This window comes from Misgurnus anguillicaudatus, chromosome 4, assembly GCF_027580225.2.
Source record: "Misgurnus anguillicaudatus chromosome 4, ASM2758022v2, whole genome shotgun sequence".
Taxonomy (NCBI): domain Eukaryota; kingdom Metazoa; phylum Chordata; class Actinopteri; order Cypriniformes; family Cobitidae; genus Misgurnus; species Misgurnus anguillicaudatus.
The window spans coordinates 8,930,001-8,955,165 of record NC_073340.2 but is presented as its reverse complement, the minus strand read 5'-3'; the positions used below and the strand labels follow the sequence as shown (position 1 = coordinate 8,955,165).

Below are 25,165 nucleotides of genomic sequence, written 5' to 3'. Positions count from 1 at the left end.
CCTCTGTCTGCTGCTGCCTCTGTTCTTGTACCTCTGTCTGCTGCTGGCTCTGTTCTTGTACCTCTGTCTGCTGCTGCATCTGTTCTTGTACCTATGTCTGCTGCTGCCTCTGTTCTTGTACCTCTGTCTGCTACTGCCTCTGTTCTTGTACCTCTGTCTGCTGCTGCCTCTGTTCTTGTACCTCTGTCTGCTGCTGCATCTTTTCTTGTACCTCTGTCTGCTGCTGCATCTTTTCTTGTACCTCTGTCTGCTGCTGCCTCTGTTCTTGTACCTCTGTCTGCTACTGCCTCTGTTCTTGTACCTCTGTCTGCTGCTGCCTCTGTTCTTGTACCTCTGTCTGCTGCTGCCTCTGTTCTTGTACCTCTGTCTGCTGCTGCCTCTGTTCTTGTACCTCTGTCTGCTGCTGCCTCTGTTCTTGTACCTCTGTCTGCTGCTGCCTCTGTTCTTGTACCTCTGTCTGCTGCTGCATCTTTTCTTGTACCTCTGTCTGCTGCTGCCTCTGTTCTTGTACCTCTGTCTGCTGCTGCCTCTGTTCTTGTACCTCTGTCTGCTGCTGCCTCTGTTCTTGTGCCTCAGACTGCTGCTATCTCTGTTGTTGTACCTCTGTCTGCTGCTATCTCTGTTGATGTACCTCTGTCTGCTGCTGCTTCTGTTGTTGTACCTCAATCTGCTGCTGCCTCTGTTGATGTACCTCAGTCTGCTTCTGCGCCTCAGTCTTCTGCTGCCTTTGTTGTTGTACCTCAGTCTGCACTTCGTCTGTTCTTCTAACTCTGTCTGCCTCTGTATTTTTGTGGTACCTCAGTCGATTGCTGTCTCTGTTGTGCTGCTTCAGTTTGCTGCTGACCTCTTGTTGTATCTCAGTCTGCTGTTGCCTACAGTATGTTATTCTGCCTCAGTCTGGTGCTGCCTCTGTTGCTCTATCCAAGCCCTCTTTGTTTTAATGTTAAATCTTGATGATCCATGGTATCTTGTTTTAGGAATTGCTTTAGAGAGCAGCATAATGAAGAAAAATAATTCTAACTTAAAAATAGTGCTAAATTTTGATTATTTCTTATTATGAAAAACATTTATTTTTTTACAATCTTTCAGAATCTTTTATGTTTTGTTGTTTAAATTAGATTTTACATTTAGAACTTTGGACTTTTGCACTGCATATTCTCAATTCCTCAAACCCCATAAGAAACCATTTCCAACGGCCGACCGTCTCAGTACTTCATTTGTTCTCTGTGTCTCGTTTATGTCTCTTTCTATCACTTTCTCTTGTCTCTGTATATCTCCTTGTTTCTCTCCACTGTGTTCCTCTTCTCGTCCCTCTTACCCCTCCCATCTCTGGTCTGACTGGCTCCAGTCAGGACCCCGCAGGCTGCAGCTACTCCCTGGTTGTCTGCGTGCAGGACCCCTGTCTGACGGCCGCTGAGACGAAGCCAAAAGTACGGAGCCGAACACGGATCCGGGGCCCCATTCCCTGTCTTCTCAATTGAGACAGAACTTCTGCTTAAAACAGCTGGGATGGAGCTTATTATATAATTATTCTAATACATTGTTTGAAAAAGTATTTTTTACAACATCTCAACATTTGACAATTCCTGGCATTAGAAAATGTAAGCAGCAGTTAACGGACATAAATAATAAATGACACAAATAGGTCCCTCGACTCTTTCATAATTCAAAGTACAGACCAACTGTCCAAAATGGTTCTCTTTAATTTTCCATCAAGCATTTTAATCCTGATTTCGGTACATGTTTGTTTCATTACATTTTTTAAATCTACCACAATAGCCAAAGAATTCACTTAAAGCAAAAAAAAAGTCGTTTTTGCTGGAAGCTGATAAACAATGTTTTATTTTTTATTTTTAAATGCATTCAATTACAAACAAATTATAAAATCATGTATAATAATAGACTTTGCGAAGATTTTGGCAGTTTTCATTTCTCTAAAGTTTTAATAAGTTCTACTTTAAGGATGCCAATAAACACATCTTGGAAGATAATAATTCAGATGTATCCAATATGGTTTAAATACAGTGGGGGGAAACTCCTAAAAAGTTATGTTATGGTGCTCGCCGAACACATTTAAGATGGATACCGTGTTATAGAACATGCGTGTGTCTAGCCAGCTCTTCGCGTCATTACTGTATACAATATATATCACAACCGTACAGTTGGGATTTATGTCCAAAGGTGTCACAACAGGCTGCTGTGAAGAATCTGCTCAGATGAAACATGTTACAGCTTAAGACACAGGGCCCAATTAAAGGGAGGGATTAAAACGGGACTCAGTGACCCTCTGAGGAATTTCACAAGGATGCTCCGTGTTCGCTGTCAAACTTTGGGGTTGTACCGTGCCTTTAAGTACTTTCACCTGCTAATTAAGCCTTCCAAACTCCAGTCAAGGGGAAATGTGTGCGGCCAGACGCTCTTTCCAGAGAAAAACGGTCGGTTCGCAACTCAAGATGTCCTAATGTAAATATTTGACCTGCGTTGTATATTGGACCGCAGTCTATTACGCGTGGCAGAGGGAGTGGAGAGATTGTAGTGCCATTAGCCTTAAAAATCGAAGCCAAGCAGACGTGAGGCTCTGAGAAAGGAGAGGTCAGGGTGACAGCGCAGACTCCAAGGCACGGCAGTAACACGCCCATAAGTTCACTAGTGGTTACAGTCCCAAATGAACATCATCATCATCGAGGAGGAGAGGTGAAGGCATTCAATGATAAATAGGGGAACGAATGTCCCACGAAAGCACTATGGCTCGATGTACTTACATATTTATTTACTTTTGATGTAACTGATTTTAAAGGCTCTCTCAAACAAACACAGCAATGTTCTTACAGCTAATTGCACAAAAGGCTCTCCAAAAACAGCGGTTCTGGTAGGGGTCCGTGCCAACTCTCTGGGGGCAGTTACGAGCTTGTTTAATGTGTGGCCTATGTGGAGTAATGAGGCTGTGACAGCACCGCTACAGAGACTCTGACAAAAAGTTTTTCCAAACTCTGTGAGCGGACAAACCAATGCACAAGATAACGTTATCAACTGACAGGTCAACAGCAACACATTTTGATACTTCAAAGATCATACGGTAACAAATCTCCCAACTTCAACATTTGAGAAGTTTATGCTTTGGTTTGCTTTTGTTTGTGTATTCATACTCAACTGTGCGTGTGTACTCTCCCCGGTACAAGCGAACAGTGGGGGCAGCAGCCCACTCTTACAGCGTGTCCACAGAAGGGAGGGGCTCAGCCGAGCCCCCTCAGCTTTAAGACTCTCCCAGAAGTGAAGGCATATCAGTTTCTCTCTCATGGAGTAGAGAATCAGTGCTATATGGGACCAAAGCCACTGTGTGTGAAGCCGAGCCGAGTCTGTTCCCAGAGAGACCCTCAGTCACGTTTGTTTGTACATGCGTAAGAAGATCTGCGGTCAGTCTCGCAGGCAGCCCGTTGATAGCTTGCTATGATAGGTGGGACTGGAGTTGAAGAACTGAGTTGAAGTGAACACGTTTCTGTTGATGCTTTGACACTGGAAACATACGCTGGGCAGGATGACTCTACTGGGTTCTGAACATTCCATTCTGATTCGCAGCAAGTTTAAATCAGGTGAGGGTTTTTTTTTGGAGGTCGATTATCTTATTTTTTTTACAATAGAGTAGATGGTAAATAATAGTTATAGCTACTTACAATATGTAAGAATGTCACATTGACACATAAATAAAAACGGAAATATGAAATATAGTCAAACTATGTACCTCAGCTGTCATTGGGACACCCTAAATATGCTCTTAATATGTAGTTTAGTTATAAATATGTATAAATTTGGTACCAATACAGTATGTACCTACACTCGAAGTAAGAATGCGTAATTTTTTTACATATTTTTAGTGTTATGCCATTTAATACATTTTTATTATCACATTATGCGTTGATTTTTTGTTCAAATAAATTAAAGGGAAAACACAAATGTGATGTTCCAATAATAACACAGCGATGTGTCTACTGAAAAGTGTTGTCCCTAACTAGACACAAATTTTTTATACAATCATTTTAAGAGTGTAATATCAACTACTTTAGGTGCAAATGTGTACTTTTGGAAAGGGTACAGCCTCCGTGACAGCTGCGGTAAATATTTCGACAGTGTACATTAGGTCTGGTATAATTTACAGATGTTTATATAAAGAAAAACAACTTTGTACCTACATGTAAACATTACGTGTACTACATTACAAAGCTTTGTTGGCTTCTTAGACTAAATATTAAATGTCGCTTTGGATGAAATTATCTGCTGATCATTTAAAAAGCCCCAAATTCTTTGCCTTGTACCTGTTGGACATTGTAAAAAGTGCTTCTAAAAGTTTGAAGCGCTTTGAGGTCAAAGGTTATCTAGCATCGTCTCCCTAGTAATGTACTGGACAGGTGCTTTTTATCCTCTTTCTTTCCATCATATATTTTTTCTATACCACTATTTACATTTAAACAGTATTCTGAGTGCATGTTTAAATGTATTGTGAACAATGCTGCCACCTTTCTGATGAAAATGTTACTGAAAAAAAACCAGATCTGCATCTCCTGACAGCAAACTACCAACATTTATTACTCGACAGACAAACTGTGTATCAGCTACGCTGATGGTAGATCCACTGCATTCTGGTTTGGCACAGTAATGGCAAAATTACAGACAAAATTGAGCTTTTCCTTCGGCAAAAGGGAAATGACCCCAATGCTCAAGGGAAGTGAAGACCTTATATATTCCGGTCGGAACAGAAGCACGATGGGAATATCTTCTACACTGGCTTGTTTTAGTCAACACACATTAGTGCATTGAGACTTTAGGAATGCGAGGTTGAGTACCTGTCGGTTTTGAGGACAAACGGGAGCTCTCGTTCTGTGTGTTTATGACTATGCGATCAAGCTGGCCTGATAGGAATCTTGCAGTGCGTTCCCTGTGGATGTCTTCGGCTCATTGAGGTTCATCGACAGGGCCAACAGGACATGACAGCCCACTCCCACCACTGCATAGAGATTACGTAACAAAGCTCCCGCGACTCGTGCTATTCAAACTGTCTCTTTTTATACTGAAGTTTTATGAGGTCAGGTTCTTAAATTGTGACATTTAGTATGATCAACTAAAGCTGTGCCATACTTTTCACATCTCGTTGAATATACAACTACTATTCAAGCAGACGTCATGTTGTCACATTTTATTTGTGCGTTTAGTAATGCACCTGGCAACTTTAGTAACCACTTATTATTTTTTATATTTATAGGTTTAAAACGTTTAGCATTTAAACATTTTCACAGTTGCTCTGTGTTTACATGTATGTATGCGTGTGGGTAAAGCTCATGGGTCCCCTAGTGTCCAGGATTGAGTTCTCCCAGCATTCCTCTGTGATCTTCTGCCCCACCTGCCAGCCTCATTCAATGGGAATTAGCATCATGCAATATGTCCTTCATTAAATCACAGCAAGCTAATTCAAACATGTTTCCTTGTGTCACATAAAGGGCAGATGCCAGGACCATACAACAATGACACGGCTGTCTGTGAATGGCGTCCATCTCGTGTTTAAGTTTGCATTTGGTGGGGTCATGAACTTTGTAAGCTCTGAGGTGCCTTACCATGTACATGATCACACACCTCAATGTATTTGTATGACTGTGTATGTGTTAGGTCTGCCTGTGTCATGTCAAGATTACAGTCTCGCTGTTTGCTGTCAATCCAGTTAAAGGGGACATTTCACTATTTTTTTTAAGATGTCAGATAAATCTTTGGTGTCCCCAGAGTACGTATGTGAAGTTTTAGCTCAAAATATCATATAGATAATTTATTGTAACATGTTAAAATTGGCACTTTGTAGGTGTGAGTTTGTGGGTGTGTCCTTTTAAATGCAAATGAGTTAATCTCTGCACTAAATGGCAGCGTCGTGGATGGATAGTGCAGATTAAGGGGCGGTATTTTTCTCTTCTGACATCACAAGGGGAGCCAAATTTAATGAGCTATTTTTTCAAATTCTTGCAGAGAATGGTTTACCAAAACTAACTTACTGGGTTGTTTTGTACTGTAGGTTGATAGAAGCACTAGGGACCCAATTATAGCACTTAAACATGGAAAAAGTGAGATTTTCATGATATGTCCACCTGTGTTTTCTTTAAATTAGGCTTGTTGCGATAGTCGGTGTAACCGATGATACACCGGTGATCACTTGCCAACCACGGCATCGTCTTCCACTGTCGTTCAGTTTTTTTATTTTTATAAAATCATTTAGTTTTGCTAGAGAGAGCAGACACTAAAAACTGAATGTGTCTTCTGCCTGAATTCAGTGCGAGTTGAATGCGCGTCACATCACAGAGTAGCAGGTGTCAGATTTAACTTATTACTTTCAGAGTGTGTGTGAGGCGAGACGACTGACTTTGACGATGGCAGAAGCCGCGTGCTTACTCGTTTTGTTATAATATACATTAGGGGTGCACTGATAAATACCGATATACACTAATAATATGTGGACGATAACTATTCTGAATCACACAGCCGATATTATTCACAGCTATTTCGTGTACTACGGCTTTTGATCAGTAAGTCCTTATCGATCTGAAATCACTGTTAGTTTGAGTCGTTTTAAACATGCATTTGAAAAAGCACCACTCGTCAAACATAATCATTATAAATATTATTTTTTTCATGAAAATACCTGAAAAGGTTTGAAGAACAGCAATATAAATATATCCTCCATTTCCAGCCATTTTCTGGAGCTGCGTGTCATAGCTGCGTGTGTATGTTTCTTCGTCTGCAGCGCATATTGGGTTTCTGCACGAGAGCGCCCCCTGGCGTTTGGATGTAGCGGCATTTCACTGTAATTCATTGAGAAGCATATCAAGCATCATCAGCCGATATATCGGTGCACCCCTAATATACATATATAATGTTTAATATAAGTGAGATCGTTTTGTTGTTGTGTTTTTCGCTAATAATAATAATAATAATAAACCAATCATTCAAGCAGTGCTTAATGAAGGAAGAGCCGGTTGTTCAGCTTGGGACTGGCGTGCTTCCGTACCTGCGCACACTGCACTCAATCACAAACAACAGTTACCCTCGCATTGCACCCGGATTCATAAGCGATTTAATGCAGTGTATGCAAGCACTGCATTTAAACAATTGCCTCTAATTTAAAAGTAAAATGCGCACTGATGCATCCGCTTTTATAAGCCCCTCTCACCGGGTTTGTCACACGCTGATTAACCAGTGGGAAAATTCTGTAACCTTCTTTTAATATTTTTAATTATTTTTAGGTCAATTTTAATTAACTCGTAATAAACTAAACTATGTATCGTTGGAAAGGTCTAAGGTTCTGGAATAAATATTTTATCAGTGATTTATAAAATAAATTATGTAGGAAAAATGAGCGATTCATTTATTTTAAAAAAAACGCATGCCTCAGAATAGTGATAATCCTGCTTAATGTCACTGTTCCGCCAGCGGGACACCTACTTTTACTTCATGTGAATTCTTATCTAATCTAATCTTGACAACCTATAGACGGTTTCAGCAGTAACAACATAAGCGGCTGTCGTGGTCCGCACGTAACTTCCGGTAAACTCTGCTAAGAATAAATAACAACAACGTAGTTTATTTATATAACAAGCAAAAATACAACACATAGATTACATAGAAACCCAAAACACTTATTATTTTCGAAGAGGCTTTTGTTCAAGGGATCAGTTTAGAAACTAATCAGACCATTAAAAAAAACAGAAGTAAAGTTCGGATCCAGACGTGTATCGCGTCAGCGCACGTGCGTCCGATGAAACCATCTAATGTTGGAAAGCTCAAAGTGTGTAGTTTCATTTTAATCACAATTTCGGGAATATTATGACGTAGTGAAAGTCAGTTCCTAAAGTGTCACAGGTCCACAGGCAGGCCCACGTTGTTTTTACATATTTGTAGCACTAATACCCTATTCCAAACCTAAACAATCTTGACAAACTCTATATATCGTGTCGTTTTCATATCTCATCACCATTTTGTGAAAAATAATGTAGTGAGGGTTTTGTTACATGACCTCCCCCCATAGGAATGCATATTCATTATTATATATTCATAACACTATATCTAATTATACATTTACAAAAATGTTGACTAACTATATATCATTGGTAAGTTCTAAGAATTTAAACTAGGGATGCACCGATATGGAAATTTTGGGCGATACCGATAACCGATAACTCTTAAAATTTGGGGGCCGATAACTGATATCTATCGGCCTATAAATATTCATATTATTTTCACAATGAAAAACTCGCAGACCGCGGACATCTTGTCTTTGTGCTAGACTAGCATACTCTTCTTAAGCCCGCAACACGTGTCATCTTCGGCTATGTCACAGAAAGCACCTATCAAAACCCCACATGGCCAGCAATGAGCAAGTGAAGTGGTGCAACAAACATATATAATCCATCATTTATCGGCTTTCATTTATCGGCCTAATTTTGCTATCAGACCGATAACCGAAAATATTAAAAATAAGCAGTTATCGGCCGATAACAATATGTCGGCCGATATATTGTGCATCCTTAATTTAAACCTTTTAACACTGATAATAATGCAGTAACAGTAATTTATTAATTTGTGGCAGGAGTATGCAGCAAACCGTTGACACCTAGTGGCCTTTTGTTGGTAAAACCAGTAAAAGTGTAACAGAAAGTGCGATTTTTAACTTAAAGTTTGGATCAGAAATAGTTAAGACTTGTGGCTTTATGTTGTTAGCATTTTGGGAATAAAACATTTTCATTTTTGTTTTTTTTTTAATATAAAATTCATACTTTATTGCATTTTTTTTCTATTATTAATTATTAATAGACCAAAAAAAGCAAGTTTTTTGAAGGTGCACATCAACTTTTCACCCCACACAACTTTATAGTAAAGCGTTACTGAGATTTCGTAATCGTAAATTGTAATTTCTTTTGCAGTAAGATTGCATGAAAACCAATTGACACTTTTGTTTAATTTGTATCGTCTTTAAAGTTTCAGACAAGCTCGACAATGTCTATGCCTAGATTTGCCAAAAGTCTGCAATCAAAACTCTGTTTCCCTATGAGCGCAAACGTTTCTTATGAAATATTTCCAAAACCAAATTATGGATGGTGTTATGCTATCCATGATAATTTTCTTGCGTTCTGCTCTAGCAATATGTCAACAATGGTCTCATTCGTGTCTCATTTTCATTTCATCCAATACATTTTTAGGAGAAACATCTGTGACAGCGCTGGGCTTCGAGCAATAAAACTGACCTCTGAAGGACAACACGTGTGAGATAATTTACTCGCAATATGTTACAAGTTTAAATGGGGATGTACAAACAGCATGCGTATTGTGCGATTGCATAATTAATGCGTAATTGCCCTCATTTAGACAAATTATACAGGGTACAAGTTGTTTTTCAGGTATATGCCTTGAAGACAGGTTTGGCAGTTATTTTTATGCAATCGAGTCGGCTCATCTGGTTTTCATTGGTGAAAGGCTTATGTGATCCAGTTTGTCTGCACAGAGCTGTGATCATTCTTTTGAGGGCAATCATGAAGTCGAGTGCTTGCTTTTCACCCTGGTTAAATGTCCTGATCCTGCCAGGAGGCATTTTTCCATTTTCAAATTTAATTAATTCACCTGTTTCTGGATCAGGAGGCTTTGCCTTTAAGTTTGCTTCGTGACAATAAAACGCAAGATGACTATTCCCAAGAGGGAAAAAACAACACCGTAGCATTACATTTGATCTAGATTGGACCGGATCGAGTTTCGTTTTGTCTGCCAAAAATAGACTGGTACATTGGCAACGACCGTCTAATTTCATATCAGCGATCGTACAAGCAACCTGCCAGTATTGTTTGCGCGTGAGAGGTCGTGCGTCTCTGCCAGAGCTGAACATCATTAGCATTTTCATGTTGTCCACATACTTGCAGTCCATGACAGATGCTGGCATTAGACACACGAGCACAGGTTGCCCAGTATGTGACCTAAACAAAAGCAGATGTATGCAGATTGCTTTTGCATGATATCAGAGGTATGAGTGAATATGTGGCCATCAGTCAATTGGGTTGCTGTTGTGTCGACTACACAATTATGCAGCTGGCTGATTGATTGCAATGATAAATGAGAAAACTAATGTGCAAATAAATGAACAGAGACAAGCGCAAGAATCTGTGCATGTCCAAGTGTTAAACAAGGCATGTGTTTTAATAAAACATTTTTAAAGGCTCTTTTTCCCTGTTATGAGAAAGGCAGCTACTTTGAATTTGATCAGAAGTGTAAGAGTGCTACTGCGTATGCAAACCAACATTTAATGATAAATATGCTATATTTTGTTATTTACGGTGTTCTGCAGTTGTCTAATAGTAGGGTATTTGATGGCTATCATGTATTCGGGCCATCTCCTTATGCGCCCCCGTACTGGACAATGTGATGGTGAGACAGCGCTAATTAAATATTTTTAATGATTTTGGATTGGATTTTACAATATGATAGGCCTACATGTATATGAAACAATTAACACAAATAACACCACTGAATTTATTCTTCATGTGGATCTAACGTATCTAAAAAATGCTGGGATGTTTAAACTCATGGTTGATTGACAAAAACCCAGCAGTTGGGTCATTTTAACCCAGCAGTGTGTTCTGTCCAATAGTGACCCAGCCCTGGGTTAAAAACAACCCTGCACTTTTTTTGTTGTGTGTGGCAGGCACCAGTACTTAAAATTGTTCATCTGACATGTACTTTCTTTAATCTCTGGTCAAGATTTTTATAGATCACAACCTTTGCGTGGGAAGTGGCCTACGCATGTTTTGTGTCTATGCATGCTTTATAAATGAGGCCCCAGAATATGTGGAGTGGAAGTGAAGATGTTTGAGGGTTTTTTATGTCAGGTTTTTCAATAATGGCTCAGAACATAGCGGTTTTTGTTAAACTTTGAGAAATTGGTTAATGGAAGTTTCTCAGTATTCTAAATAAAGCACAATTTAGTAATTTAATTTAATATAGGTATTTACGTAATATGTATATTATGTAATAATGTTATGTACAATAATGATAGTAACAGCAATAATGTTTTCGATTATTGCTAATTTTTAGCAATAACTAATTTTATCTAATTTTTAGATACATGGCGTGATTAGACTAGTCCTAGACTAAAATAAATGTAAGAGCTGTCCAAACTGAAAAAAACTTGTACTGACATATCTTAAAATACATCAGTTTTGGTCCCCATTTCTATCATTTCTTAACACAAAAACATAGCTACAAGCCGTGTACATTACCAATCACACATCTCTCTCTTCTATTATGTAATTTTATTTATTTTATCTCTATAGGCACACACTATTTAAATTCATGCATAACATGTTTTTCCAACCCTTTTTAAACCCATTTCCGCTTAAATACTCTAACTGTGACTAACGAACGTGAGCCTCAAGATCATTCTATTCAACCAGCAATAATAATGTCTCACTGCAACTGTATTGTCCTTTTGTAATTTGTCTGTTATTTTGTTGTATGTATGTTATGTGTTACACTTTTACGTGGTGCTTAATCACCCTCCCCTTATGTGCACTGTAAATAAGTATTCCTATTTTCCGTACTGTAAAAAAATTTACTTTATATTGAAAAAAAAAAAAGTTGTCCTCCGAAGAGGGGGGGTGGTGGCGGGCCAAAAAAAAAAAAAAATACATCAGTTTTGCCTCAAAATGCCAACCCTATATCACGCAAGTATGTGACTATTTCACGTTTTGCCGCGTTTGAACGTGAGCATGTCACGCTTTTCTGTTTGTGTCACTGTCATGTATTGGTTACTCAACTTTTTTGTCCTATTTTCAAACCATTGTCGCTTCGGTTTAGGGTTAGATTTGGTGCTTGCGTTATATGTCACTTTAAGTGTTTGTCACTTTTAAGTATTGGTTTATAAAAAAAGATACAAGACTTATTCTTTTATATTTTCTAAACTTTAACCAATTGTCGCCTGACGTTGGGGTTAGAGTTTGTTTAGGTAAGGATGTCATTTTATGTAAATCTAACCCTAAACCGAAGCTATTCCATAGAAATAAATAGTTGTATTTCAAATATTGCAAAACATTTCGTAAGCAACTGTTAGCCCTTTTTACACAGAGATTATGGAAAATACACAGAAAATGCTTCAGGGATTTGTCCGAGATTGTTCTATCTTCTTTTTTTTCATTCACACTGCCATTAATTTCGTATTTAAGGTCCTGCACTAGTTTTTTTAAACACCGTCTAAAGTTTGCTTATCCTTGATTTTTCTCTCGAGAAACCACGCGCGTGCATTTTAGTTTATGACAAGATCATAAAGAGCGTGTGATGCACTGTTCTGTCATGCTGGTGAATGATCTCAGCTTCAGCGCTGATAATGATGAGCTCCCTGAATCTCTGCTTCAGTCCAGTTTGCTGACATTTCTCGTTGTGAATTAGGCTTGGGCGGTATCCAAATTTTGATACCGTCAAACCTCCTCCCTATTTTACCCCGTTATACAGTATTACCGTCAATAATTATAGACAGTTTCAGCAGTAACAACATAAACAAGTGGCTTTCGTGGTCAACACGTAACTTCCAGTAAACTCTGCTAAGAATAAAAAAGAATATAGCAAGCAAAATAAACAACATGTAGATTACATGGGAAACCAAAACGTTTGTTATTTTCGACGAGGTATTATTCAAGAGTTCAGTTTAGCAACTAGTCAGACCATTAAAAAAAAACTGGAAACGGAAGTAAAGTTTGGACCAGACGCGTATCGCGTCACCGCATGTGTGTCCGATGAAACGTCTATAAAATTATGACGTAAGGCTCAGACAGCGTCACCAAACTGTTGGCTTGTGCCTAAATCCTCTAGAAACTAAATACCCTTACACTTATACTGAAATAATAACAAAATAACATGCACAACAATATTAACAACTTTTATTAACAACAAATAGCGGTTTATAAAAAAGTGCAAATACAACAGTCAAACAGAATTAAATTAACATAAACATCCAGAACAGTTTTCGCGCAAAGACGTGCACACAAATTAATTAAATCAAATCACAACTTCTAATAACAAAGAGCAGCTTATAAAAAAGTGCAAATAGACCCATTCGCGGTTATCTTTTTGTTGCACAATTTGCAAATGCCTCGTCCGTATTTACCGCCTCTCCCTTTCTATTTGGTCGAAACCCGAAATGCTGCCAAACTGCAGAAGTGTTATTTTTTGAGACCAGGTCACTCGATGCGTGACTCATCATCTTTCCCCCCCTCTCTCTCTTTCTCCTCCATGCTGTCATGTGATAACAACCATGCATATGCATTTTTAGGCATTAAATATATTTAATATTCGATCCTTGTCTGCTATATAAGTGTATTGTTTTTTTTATGACGGTATTGAAACTGATACCTTTGCTATTTTTAGATCCTGCGGTATACAATATTACCATATTACCGCCCAATCCTATCGTGAATGTTGATTTGCGTTTAAATCCTTGTGTCAAAGAGCTGAACCATAACTTGTTGCGATTACACGCGGGTCCTCACTACGGCACGCCTCTTACGGAATTGTTACTGCCTCGTTCACACAGCTTGCTTTCCGTGTATGTTACGGCAATGTTACGTGTCCACTTTACGGCAGCGAACCCAGAACATTTACAGGTTGCCTCTCTGCCAATTTTACATAATTTTTTGGGACCAGCCAGCTGTATGAATGGGTTTGTTGAGTCTCTCTCATGATACTATGATGTCATACGCCCATCGATCTGGAGAGCACAGTATGCGATAGTAGTTGTCGCATCTAGCAAGCAACTTTGTTTCCATATGTTATAACACAAGCCACTTTGTTATAATGTTTGTAAAATGATGTTTTTACGTCATCCGTAAACATTTGCGAGTCCCATTGGATCGATTTGTATCTGCAGCTGAGGTGGACACAACAACTCCCACCATTCCACGCTTCTCCACAATGCCACCAAACTTTGCCTTTGTTATTGTTTGCAGCATTTAATGTTTACATTTTAAGCTGTCATCATATATAATCATGTCAAAGCAATATCACCTGCATGCTAATATTCAGTATCACAGCACTCCTATATAGAATCACGCACACACATATATGCAGTGGTGCTGTAGAGCGTCTGCTGTCCTGATGAGAGACACACCATCCAAAACAAAGTAAAAAAATGAAGCAACAGGGCCACAAATATTTCTTAAAACAGGATGTAGGACTATGATAAACACAGCTCCTGGCTTTTAAACAAATCTTCAGTGTGTGGTCCTCATCCGGGAGGGAGGTGGTCATAAATGTAAGAGGTGGGCTGTTAATCCATGCTGCTGCTGCGGCGCGTGTGTACGTGAATGTTTAAGGAGGATGCAGCATCTGCCTGTCTGAACGGGATGATGTGTTCCTTCTCCGGACATAGATTTATGCCTGATTTCTCCAGCTTCACTCATGATGAGTCATTATCTTTTCCTCTCTATCTCCCTCTTTCTTTATTCCTCCCTTCCTCCACCCACAGTCCTGCAGTTGAGACTCCAGCAGAGGAGGACACGAGAGCAGCTCGCAGACCAGGGCATCATGCCTCGTGAGTAAAACCTCTGCTCAGCCTGATAATGTTTGATGACATTTCTTTCCACAACATACAGTCGTGATTTTCGACACAGACAAAGTAAAGTTTTCTGTAGGTAAAGAATCGGATAGGTCATGGGTTAAATCCCAAGGGAACACGCATACTGACAAAGAGAAAGAAAATTTTATTCCTTGAATGAATCATAAGTTGCATTGGATGAAAGTGTCTGCCAAATTCCTAAATGAAACGTAATTGCATGAGATACTTGCATCAACTTCTTGTTACCTCATACATGCTCAAACCATTCATCTGAACACGCATACATTACACCAGTACATATACATTTTCTGTCACTTATGGAACTTCCTATACACTGTAAGATTCAAGCGTCAGCCAAAGCTGATCTGCAGGGCATTATGACAAGAGGTCTGTTCACAATTAACAAAAATGCACCAAAACAATGTAAACTTTCGTTTACAAAGACGTGAAACTCAGCGAGTGGTCAGGGGTGTTCACTGATATGCTCACACAAAAATCGCTGCAAAAGTTGCTTTCCAACAGCTGTTTTACCATTCGTTGTAAACTTGTGGACCTATTTTTCCAAACGCCTCACACCCGTATATTCTTCCGTTGAGAGCTTGAATAATAGACACTCCAGCCCAGTTGGTGGCGCTAATCCACCTTTGACAATTGCAAGAATAGAAACAAAGTTCCCGGCGCGGAGTAATACTGTACCTCACAGCACATCTAATACCAAGTCAATGGAGTTGGCAAAAACTACGATAAAACCTGTTTGAAAGCATCTTTTGCAGCGATTTTTGTGTGAGCATACCAGTGAATACCTCTGACCACTCGGTGAGTTTCACGTCTTTGTAAATGAAAGTTTAATGCATTTTAGGAAGGATTGTTCCAGTGCACCTATAACCCCATTGTAGAGGTGGGAGGTGAAACACAAACACCCGATAATTCTCGGGCCAGCTTCATATGTCCAAATATCAGTCAAAACCGTTCTATTTCATCATAAACAATCTGAAAACAGGGCTTTAAGTGTAAAATACCAAACTTGTCCTTTAAGAGTTAATTGCTCTCCCAGGGGTAAAAAGTGCACTAATGTATACTAAGTAAATGTACTATTTTGTGCACTAATTTTGTAGTTTATATACCAAGTCGTCAGTACTTTAGATAAACTTAACTGTGCTATTTTGAGACATCATTTATTACTAGAAATCCATTTAGGTATTACTGGTATTGTATACTTTTTCAGGTGCATTGAAGTAGGAATATATACTTTTAATTAGTATATTTGTAGTGCATAATTTTTTACAAACGACTTATTTAACTGTATTTTGTTTGGTTCATTCACTTATTCTGTGTTAACCTTTTTGCCGTTTTACACTTTTGATACACACTCGGTCTATATGTTTGGGGGGGCATTGTTATATTATCCCCTATTTATTAGATAACAATTTGTTAATACTTTACTGTTGACTTGGGGTGAATAGTTAATTTATTTTTTGCAACAGTGCTTTTTATAGCATTAATCATTTTAATAAGCAATAATAGGCTATATAAACAATAACTTTTAGTGCTCTTATGAATGTTTTCAGCATGACTTTGTTTGCTAACTCCTAAACTGAATAAAATAACATAGCCTTCGTCATACCAAGTGCTTACATATTTGACATTTCATTTAAACCCAACTGTTCTACATCTTTGTACCAGTTTTTTTCTACTGATTTTTAGTGTTGAAAGCGTTTCTTACATAAATAATTATTGGACTATTGTGTCAACAATAACCTGCCCATGCTGAATGATATGCCATTTGATTACTGTTTAGGTGCCGGTCACCCCATGTTGCCAGATATTAGTACGAAAGCAAACAAAAAAGCCATAAAGAAAATAAGTTTATACTTTGTCTTTCAGAAATAAATCAGAGACATCGCCCCCGCCCTCGAAGGATGCGCATATCACAGCTGTCAATTTTTATAGCATTAAATAAAGAACTAAAAACAAACTTGTATTATAAACAAACACTTGTATTTACATAAGTGTGATAAAACTACAGTAAATGACAGAAACCAGCTTCGGAAAAAAGATAATTGAAGTGTAAATCAATTGTTTAGTTGGTCTCAAGTCCCATTGAATAACATGGGGGTTTATGACCTATACTGGGACCAGTCACTGGAAGGCAATCGAGACGTTTTGTCTTCATTTTTCAGGGCTTGTGCGGCACACTTGGCTAACACTAATCTGGACATTCTCAATTTAATTATTTTCCAAAGTGTCACCTTAATTGCTAAAACATGAAATACTACGTCTAAAGAGGATTTTTCACAATGGGATCTGGCAACACTGCGAATGCTGCACCCCACAGCTGCTTTAGTCAATCTCTATAATTTTATGTTAAACTATACAGTAAACTGCCCAAACGTAATTATATAATTATTTACTAATTTATCTAGAGAACTTAATTGTATTTTTTAATATGAAAAATTTACGGAGGTCTGGACTTCAATGACCTCATATCTGGCTATGTCCATGAACTCACATTACATGCTGTTTCTGCATTTCTGATGTTAATCTGGAGTACCTATAGAGTATGACATCTTTTATATCTCCAAAGAGTCTTTAGTTTAATCAGATTTATAAAAGAAAGATTAGCTTTACCAAATCTTTCCGATAACGTACAAAAAAATTGAGGAGTTACTACCTCGGGAGGAGCGAGTACGAGTCATGCAACACTACAACACTACATGTTCGTGTCATTTATATAATATGTATGCTCCTATTTCCAACATAAGACAGAAGTCTTACTTACCACATGCAACTCATGACCCGGTTAGGAAAATCCAGCGCATCAAACACACACGCAAAACTCCGCTGCTAATCCGGATAATAAACTATATCCATTGTTTTCATAAGGCTGGATTTCTTCTCCTTACATCCAAAAACACACTTCATCTTTCGTGCCATTGTTGACTTTTGAAATTAAACAAAGCTGTTGCGTGATGTGATGTTTGTAAGTTCTAGCATCTCCCGCTGATTGACGGGTGGGCGGGGTTTTTCCGGGGGAAGTGCCCATATAAAGAAGTGATGCGTGTAGAAACCCCTGAAACGTCAGCTGGGACCTGTAATCGAAAAAAACTTTCCGAAACTTGTACGAACCCTGGCAAAGTGCATTCAGCACAGAAATACTCTGTAACACGCCCAACTGCTTTTTTGACACTTTGCCTACGTTTAGCATGAGGACACAACTATATAACTGTGTTAATAAGTCAGAATGCTTGAAATACCATTAAACCCCCCCTTTAAATGTTAATAATATTTAGTTACAAATATGTATACATTTTGTGGTATACCAGATACTAATATGGACTCTTTAGGTACAAAATTGTACTTTTGAAAAGGTACCACCACAGTGACACTTTTTGCACCTTTTCTGAAAGTGTTTGTTTGTGTGTAAACACCTAAAACGTTTATTTTAAAATAATTAAAAGACCGCCCTATGGAAATAAAGAATACATAAACGAAAAATTAAGAACATAACAGGTAAAAAAGTGACAACTGCATTATGGGTAGACACGAACAATGTGACATAAGAGTAAAGACAGAGGCGACTCTAAGCTGATCATCACTATGCCGCGCTCCTCGCAATTTTTTCATGGCGCTGAAAACATTTTTTGAGGAGGCTGACCTCACTGGAATGCTCTTGTGTTGAAGAGGTGCTCTGAGTCCAGTGAGAGCCAACTGCACCACAGTTACACCAACACCACCTGTTAACATTTAAATAGATCAGACACTTTTATACTTGTTTGAGTTGGCAACCTATGCATACCGAGCACAAAAACCGTTTAGGTTTTGTCTGCCAATTTAAAAGGCTGTCATCGATTTGAAATGAGGTCGTATGGATTTATGCAAATTAGTCGTAAAAGTGTTTTGGGTATTTCCTTTACAATAAAACTTTACAGTATGTGCACTTACAGTGTATTTACCCAGCAAAGTACTGGTAAATCCATGTACTTAATGTGGATTAGGTTCAGGTTAGGTTAGGGTTGGCAACTACTAATTACAGTTACACTGGACGGTACATATAAAACGAACTATTCTTAGTCCCAGACTGAAATGCGTGTTTAAGATATCTTTACTGAAAACAGCTTGCACTGACATTTTATGTTTTGTCTGAAGATGCACACCATGAATGTTTTTTGTAAGGTGTGTTTGTAAAAACTACTTTAATGTCCCAAGGCCTAGTCCTGGATTAATCTAAACCATGTCTGGGAAACTGCCCCAAGTGAGTCACAGGTTACCTACTGTGTATTTTTCACTTGTGATTAGGCGTTTTAAAATGAGCTGTGTGGCTGGCACAGTTGGTCTTTTTGCAGAGAGGCACAAGGCTTTAGATAACCTGGCATAAGTGTGCACAGGAAAAGAATTGTCAGCCAACTCGACGCTATCAATTTCAGGGAGTCTGCTGGAGATAAAATCCACCCGAAAATGTGATTGGCCAGTCTGTGGTCCTTAAAAAAGACATTTCAATGGCTGTTTATCTTTTTATGGCAGACAAGGGGTCAACAAAGTCAGATAAACGGGTTTCTTTAAGCATTTAAATAGGTACCATCCACCAGTTTAAATGCACGTGGATAAAGCGATAACTTAAAGAGAGAGTGTATGTATTCTTGTTTCTCGATCTAATGTAGATAGCACCTTTATCCCAAACGTGCATGTTATCTTCCAAACGTTTTACCTATATATCACTCTTCTTTCTCAAGCAGTCCCTCCAACAAAGTAAAATACCAAATCCAATCTCACGCATTTCATATAGACTATAAATTATAATGCACCTTACATTTCAAAGGGCTGGAATTACGCAGCCCATTGCATTTTTCCCATTGTAGAGGTGATATTTCAATCTTTCCTCTGGTTTTCGAGAGCACGGACCGCACATATGCCCCGTGTATACATTTGGCTGAGAACATCTGGTCTTTATTAGACACTTGAAAGCAGCAGTCAGGCTTCTCAGGGTTGTTTGGCGTGTGGCTGAGGAGGAGCCAGAAAGATGGACGTCTTGGGTTTAGTGTTTGGCTTGTGCTTGTGTTGAGCTCTGTCTGCTTTAAGGGTTTGGGAGCTCTGCTCTACACTGTGTAACTTTTGAATTTGTGCTCGTATATTAACAGTATTTAGATGTCATAACTATTGTACGTAACTAAGGGAGAAACGTTTGTTTGCTGGGTATGGGACATTTGCACACAGTTCAGGATCATTTTAAAAACAAAAGTATTTATAGTAATTTTATATGTCATTTTATGAAATATGCAACAAAATATAATTTAAAGTACAAAATATTATAAAACACCACAGTATTTAATCATATTTTGATTTTACGGCGTCTGTGTTGGTTGGGAACTGCGCTCTGTTGCAGACACTTGATTCTGAGGAACTACTTTGTTTGGCGGAAGAGTAATATTTGTACTAATATGATTGCAACTTATTTGCTGTGTTTTATTTTCTGAAATCCTGCTATGCATATGAAGTAGCCGTTTTATAAAAGCAATAAGCCCCGCGAAGCAGTGGTGTTACAGTGGATTTTATAACGGCTAAGGGTGTTTTAGGCACGTCACGAAGCAACGCCCCTTAGCTGTTATAAAATGCACTGGTAACCCACTGCTTCTTGGGGCTTATTGCTTTATTTTAACTCATATTTTCATGTTTTAGTGATATAATTGGGTCCCCAGTGCTTCTATCAACCTAGACGATGTGAAAAAGATCAACCCAGTAACTTAGTTTTGGTAAACCATTCTCTGCAAGCATGTGAAAAAATAATTCATTAAAATTTGGCTCCCCTTGTGATGCCAGAAGGGGATAATTCCGCCCCTTAATCTGCACTATCCAACCACGACACCGCCATTTAGTACAGAGATCAACTCATTTGCATTTTAAAGGACACACCCAAAACGGCACATTTTTGCTCACACCTACAAAGTGGCAATTTTAACATGCTATAATAAATGATCTATCTATATGGTATTTTGAGCTAAAACTTTACATACGTACTCTGGGGACACCAAAGATTGATTTGACATCTTAACGTCTTGTGAAATGTCCCCTTTAAATGCTATATTATGCTTTATGTTTCCAGTTTAATTACATAATCTATTGGCTTTTTTATACCTGGTCACGTCATGCGTCTTCTCTGATCAGATAGCTATCTGATTTGTCAAAACTGTTCCATTTACATTCGGACACATAAATGCATCTTTGCAAAACTTATATCAATCTGATCTTCTTCTCTTGCGCAAAATGCAAATACACCATTCATTACTCCGCCTTTAAAAATTTAAGACGGCACTTATACAACAAAAGGCAGCACTTAATGTATGTTGTACTTTTTTACCCACTGTTGTTGCTCCATAAAACAATAAGCTTGCCGTCTTTGTTTGTCTCTTTCCCGGCTAATTTGCGAGTGACGTGCTTACGTCAGGAGGAGTAAAGCGCTGACACGTGGTTTCATAAACCAGATATATTTACACCTGTCTAGTTTCGTCTGAAATGCATCCCAGACCACCTCCAGAAGTGGTTTGAGCAATCAGATTTAAATCCATCTCGAAAACGTTTCGGAGGGCATTTAATGCTGGTCCTTTTGCAATCGAACAGCTATCCCATCAGAGAAAATGCATGAAGTGACCAGGTTGAGCAAAAGGGCTATTGCATTAAATCCCGGGTAACTGTACGATTGCCAATGTGACACTGCTTTCATACCACAATTCTATAAACAAGAAATTAATATCAAGTAAACTGCTTTATAGAAAAAAAATTGGCCAGATATTTGTATGTTTCTGTTTAGCAATGAAAATTATTTAAAGGAAGCCAACGCATAAACCTGTTGTGAAGTGTTTGGAAAATGGTGACCACAAACAAGCAGAGTGATACAGATAGTAAAATGGCTGTTAATATATCATTTGCAATTTAATTAAGTATTTTGCTTTTTATTTTTTTATTTTTATTGTTTTGAAAAGGTTTAATTTAATGGTAAACTTAAATTTGTAGTGAATTTCTCACTCGCTCTCTCTCTTCCTCTGTGAACTCATAGTGACCTCATGCTGGTATCTTTAATTGAACTGTGTGGTATGACTATCAAAGCAGAAGGTGACTCGAAGCACTTACAGAGACAGTATGGCCAATGTCAGGAGGCATGTGGGAGAAATGAGAGGATTTCTAATGTTATCTCTTTGTTTAATGGCAGATTATCTGGTTCTGTTTGTCTGGAGCCTTACTAGCAAAGATTTGTTTTAACTACACGTTTACGACTGTGATAGTGAAATGATTTGGATGGTACACATAACCATGTGTTGTCTTTGCTAAAAATGACACACTGTATCTTATGCGCTCTTATTTTGAAGTTTCTAATTATATCAAGATTTTATAGTCAGTGTGGTTTCTATTATTGGGCTTATTATTTCTTATTTTACTTACTGGTATGTAATATTTCTAAAAATAAAGCAAAGAGATCCTCTTACAGTAGGCCTGCTTTCATAACACACAGCATAGGTCTCCAATAACATGAGTTAGCCTCATGTTGAAAGTTAGTATATTTTTTTCTTTGTGTCATAAGATCAGCACGACTTTGCAGATTAACCACAATTGAAGAACTGTCAGAACTGTGCTGATGTAATGCTAGGCTGTTATACGTGGTTTCCAGGCCATTGCAATGTGGTTTCTAAGGTATTTTAAGTGGTTTTTAGTATGTTACTGTGGTTTATAGGATGTCCTGGGTGGTTGCTTACTGGCCAAAAGTGCCCAAAAAGTCTGTGATATTCTGTTGCTGCAGACTCAAGGATTATTTGCTTATGAAAGTAATGGTACACCGCTCTGTAACAAGCTAAACTATTTGAGCCACCATTCATAAGCAGTGCTGCTGGATGAGTTATGAGTTCTTATAAATTCTTATCCCACTGTTTGAACAATAGTAACAAAAAAATCACATCGCAAGAAAGGTGCAACTGGTAAATATTTCTTTTCAGTTCAGGAATATAATTCAGCTACAGGGAGGATACACGGGGTCAGATCTGGTGCCTCCAGAAATTATTTATGTAGGATTCATTGTTAGTGTGTTCACAGATAAAAGTTTATAACATTTACTCAGTTCTGTCCATTTTGTTTTTTCAGCCTTGAAGAGTCCGGCTGCATTCAATGAACAGAGGAAAAGTCTTGAGCGATCCAAGGTTTGAACCATAAGCAACATTATCTCGCAAAATCCTTTGAAAACAAAGTCATGCGACATACACTGTCTCCAAACTCCAAATTAATAAATCATGCTTCGAAATTGTAATAAATAGTCTACTGTAAAATAAACGATTTTATAAATGAAATTATTTATTAATAAATGAACAAATAAATAGTTTTATAAATGAAATTGTTTATTAATAAATGAACAAATGAGTAGTTTCATAAATGAAATTATTTATTAATAAATGAACAAATGAGTAGTTTTATAAATGAAATTATTTATTAATAAATGAACAAATGAGTAGTTTTATAAATGAAATTATTTATTAATAAATGAACAAATGAGTAGTTTTATAAATGAAATTATTTATTAATAATGAACAAATTAATAAAATAAATGATTTTTATCCTTTCAAAAAGTACACCTTTGGACCCAAAGAGTTCCTATTAGTACCTTAGAGGTACATATTGGTACCAATTGTATTCAGTGATCAGAGGAAAAGTCTTGACCGATCCAAGGTTTGAACCATAAGCAACATTATTTCGCAAAATCCTTTGAAAACAAAGTCATGCGACATACACTGTCTCCAAACTTCAAACGAATAAATCATGCTTCGAAATTGTAATAAATAGTGTATCGTAAAATAAACGATTTTATAAATAAAATGATTTATCAATAAATGAACAAATAATGTTATAAATGAAACTATTTATTAATAATGAACAAATTAATAAAATAAATAATTCTTATCCTTTCAAAAAGTACACCTTTGGACCCAAAGAGTTCATATTAGTACCAATTGTATTCAATGAACAGAGGAAAAGTCTTGAGCGATCCAAGGTTTGAACCATACTGCCCTACAAAGGCTAAGTGCAGTAACTACGCAAACACTGAAACTGAGAAAAATGCCCTTAAAGTTTTTTACACCAGCCAGTCAAACATGTTAATGGAATTTTGGCACACACATTTCTCTGAAATGGAACAACATTGAACAAGGAGACTTTGTCACAAGACACAACAGATCTCACAAAGCGCATTTTAACCCTTAACTCAATTTTGACCAAATACGTAGTTACTGGCTTTGGCTTTGTAGGGCAGCATAAGCAACATTATTTCGCAAAATCCTTTGAAAACAAAGTCATGCGACATACACTGTGTCTCCAAACTCCGAACGAATAAATCATGCTTCGAAATTGTAATAAATAGTGTATCGTAAACGATTTTATAAATGAAATTGTTCATTAATAAATGAACAAATAAATAATTTAGTAAATGAAATTATTTATTAATAAATGAACAAATAAGTAATTTTATAAATGAAATTATTCATTAATAAATGAACAAATAAGTAATTTTATAAATGAAATTTTTTATTAATAAATGTACAAATAAATAATTTTATAAATGAAATTATTTATTAATAAATGAACAAATAAATTGTTTTATAAATGAAAAAAGTACACCTTTGGACCCAAAGAGTTCCTATTAGTACCTTAGAGGTACATATTGGTACCAATTGTATTCAATGAACAGAGGAAAAGTCTTGAGCGATCCGAGGTTTGAACCATAAGCAACATTATCGTTTGTCTCCAAACTCCGAACGAATAAATCATGCTTCAAAATTGTAATAAATAGTGTATCGTAAAATAAAATTTTTTATAAATGAAATTGTTCATTAATAAATGAACAAATAAATAATTTAGTAAATGAAATTATTTATTAATAAATGAACAAATAAATAATTGTATAAATAAAATTATTTATTAATAAATGAACAAATAATAATTTTATAAATTGAATTATTTATTAAGAATGAACAAATTAATCAAATAAATGATTTTTATCCTTTCAAAAAGTACACATTTGGACCTAAAGAGTTCATATTAGTACCTCGGAGGTACATATTGGTACCAATTGTTTACCTAAAAATTACATATTAGGACTTTCTTAAAGGTTACTGACCCAGTGACGGCTTCGGACCATTTTTTGACGGTGTATGTGTTTAAATATGCAGTGTGTAAATTTTAGCGGCATCTAGTGGCGAGGTTGCGAATTGCAACCAAAGGCTCAGTCCAATGCTCACCTCTTGCTTTTGAAATGCATAGAGAAGCTACGGTAGCCGCCACTGGACAAACATGTCATCGCCAGAGAAAACTTAATAAAGTATGTCCGTTAAGAGCTTCTGTAAAAACATGGCGGCACAAAATGGTGACTTCCATGTAAGGGGACCCTCGGTGTATGTAGATAAAAACGTCTCGTTCTAAGGTAATAAACACATAACGGTTCATTATGAAAGGTCTTTATACATCCCTGTTAAAAAAGTTTTGTTTATTATTTTGCATTTCTGTCAAGAGATCCTTCTA

The 25,165-nt window shown here is 37.3% G+C and overlaps 1 protein-coding gene across 1 annotated transcript in view; it reads left to right on the top strand.

Moving 5' to 3' along the window:
- The window catches only part of myocd (myocardin), a 224,291-nt gene that overhangs the window by 184,466 nt on the left and 14,660 nt on the right, over positions 1–25,165 (top strand). Inside the window, exons 7-8 of the mRNA XM_073866635.1 lie at positions 14,528–14,593; positions 22,742–22,797. Of these exons, the coding sequence (XP_073722736.1) occupies positions 14,528–14,593; positions 22,742–22,797 (122 nt within the window). The remainder of the gene's footprint in view (positions 1–14,527; positions 14,594–22,741; positions 22,798–25,165) is intronic.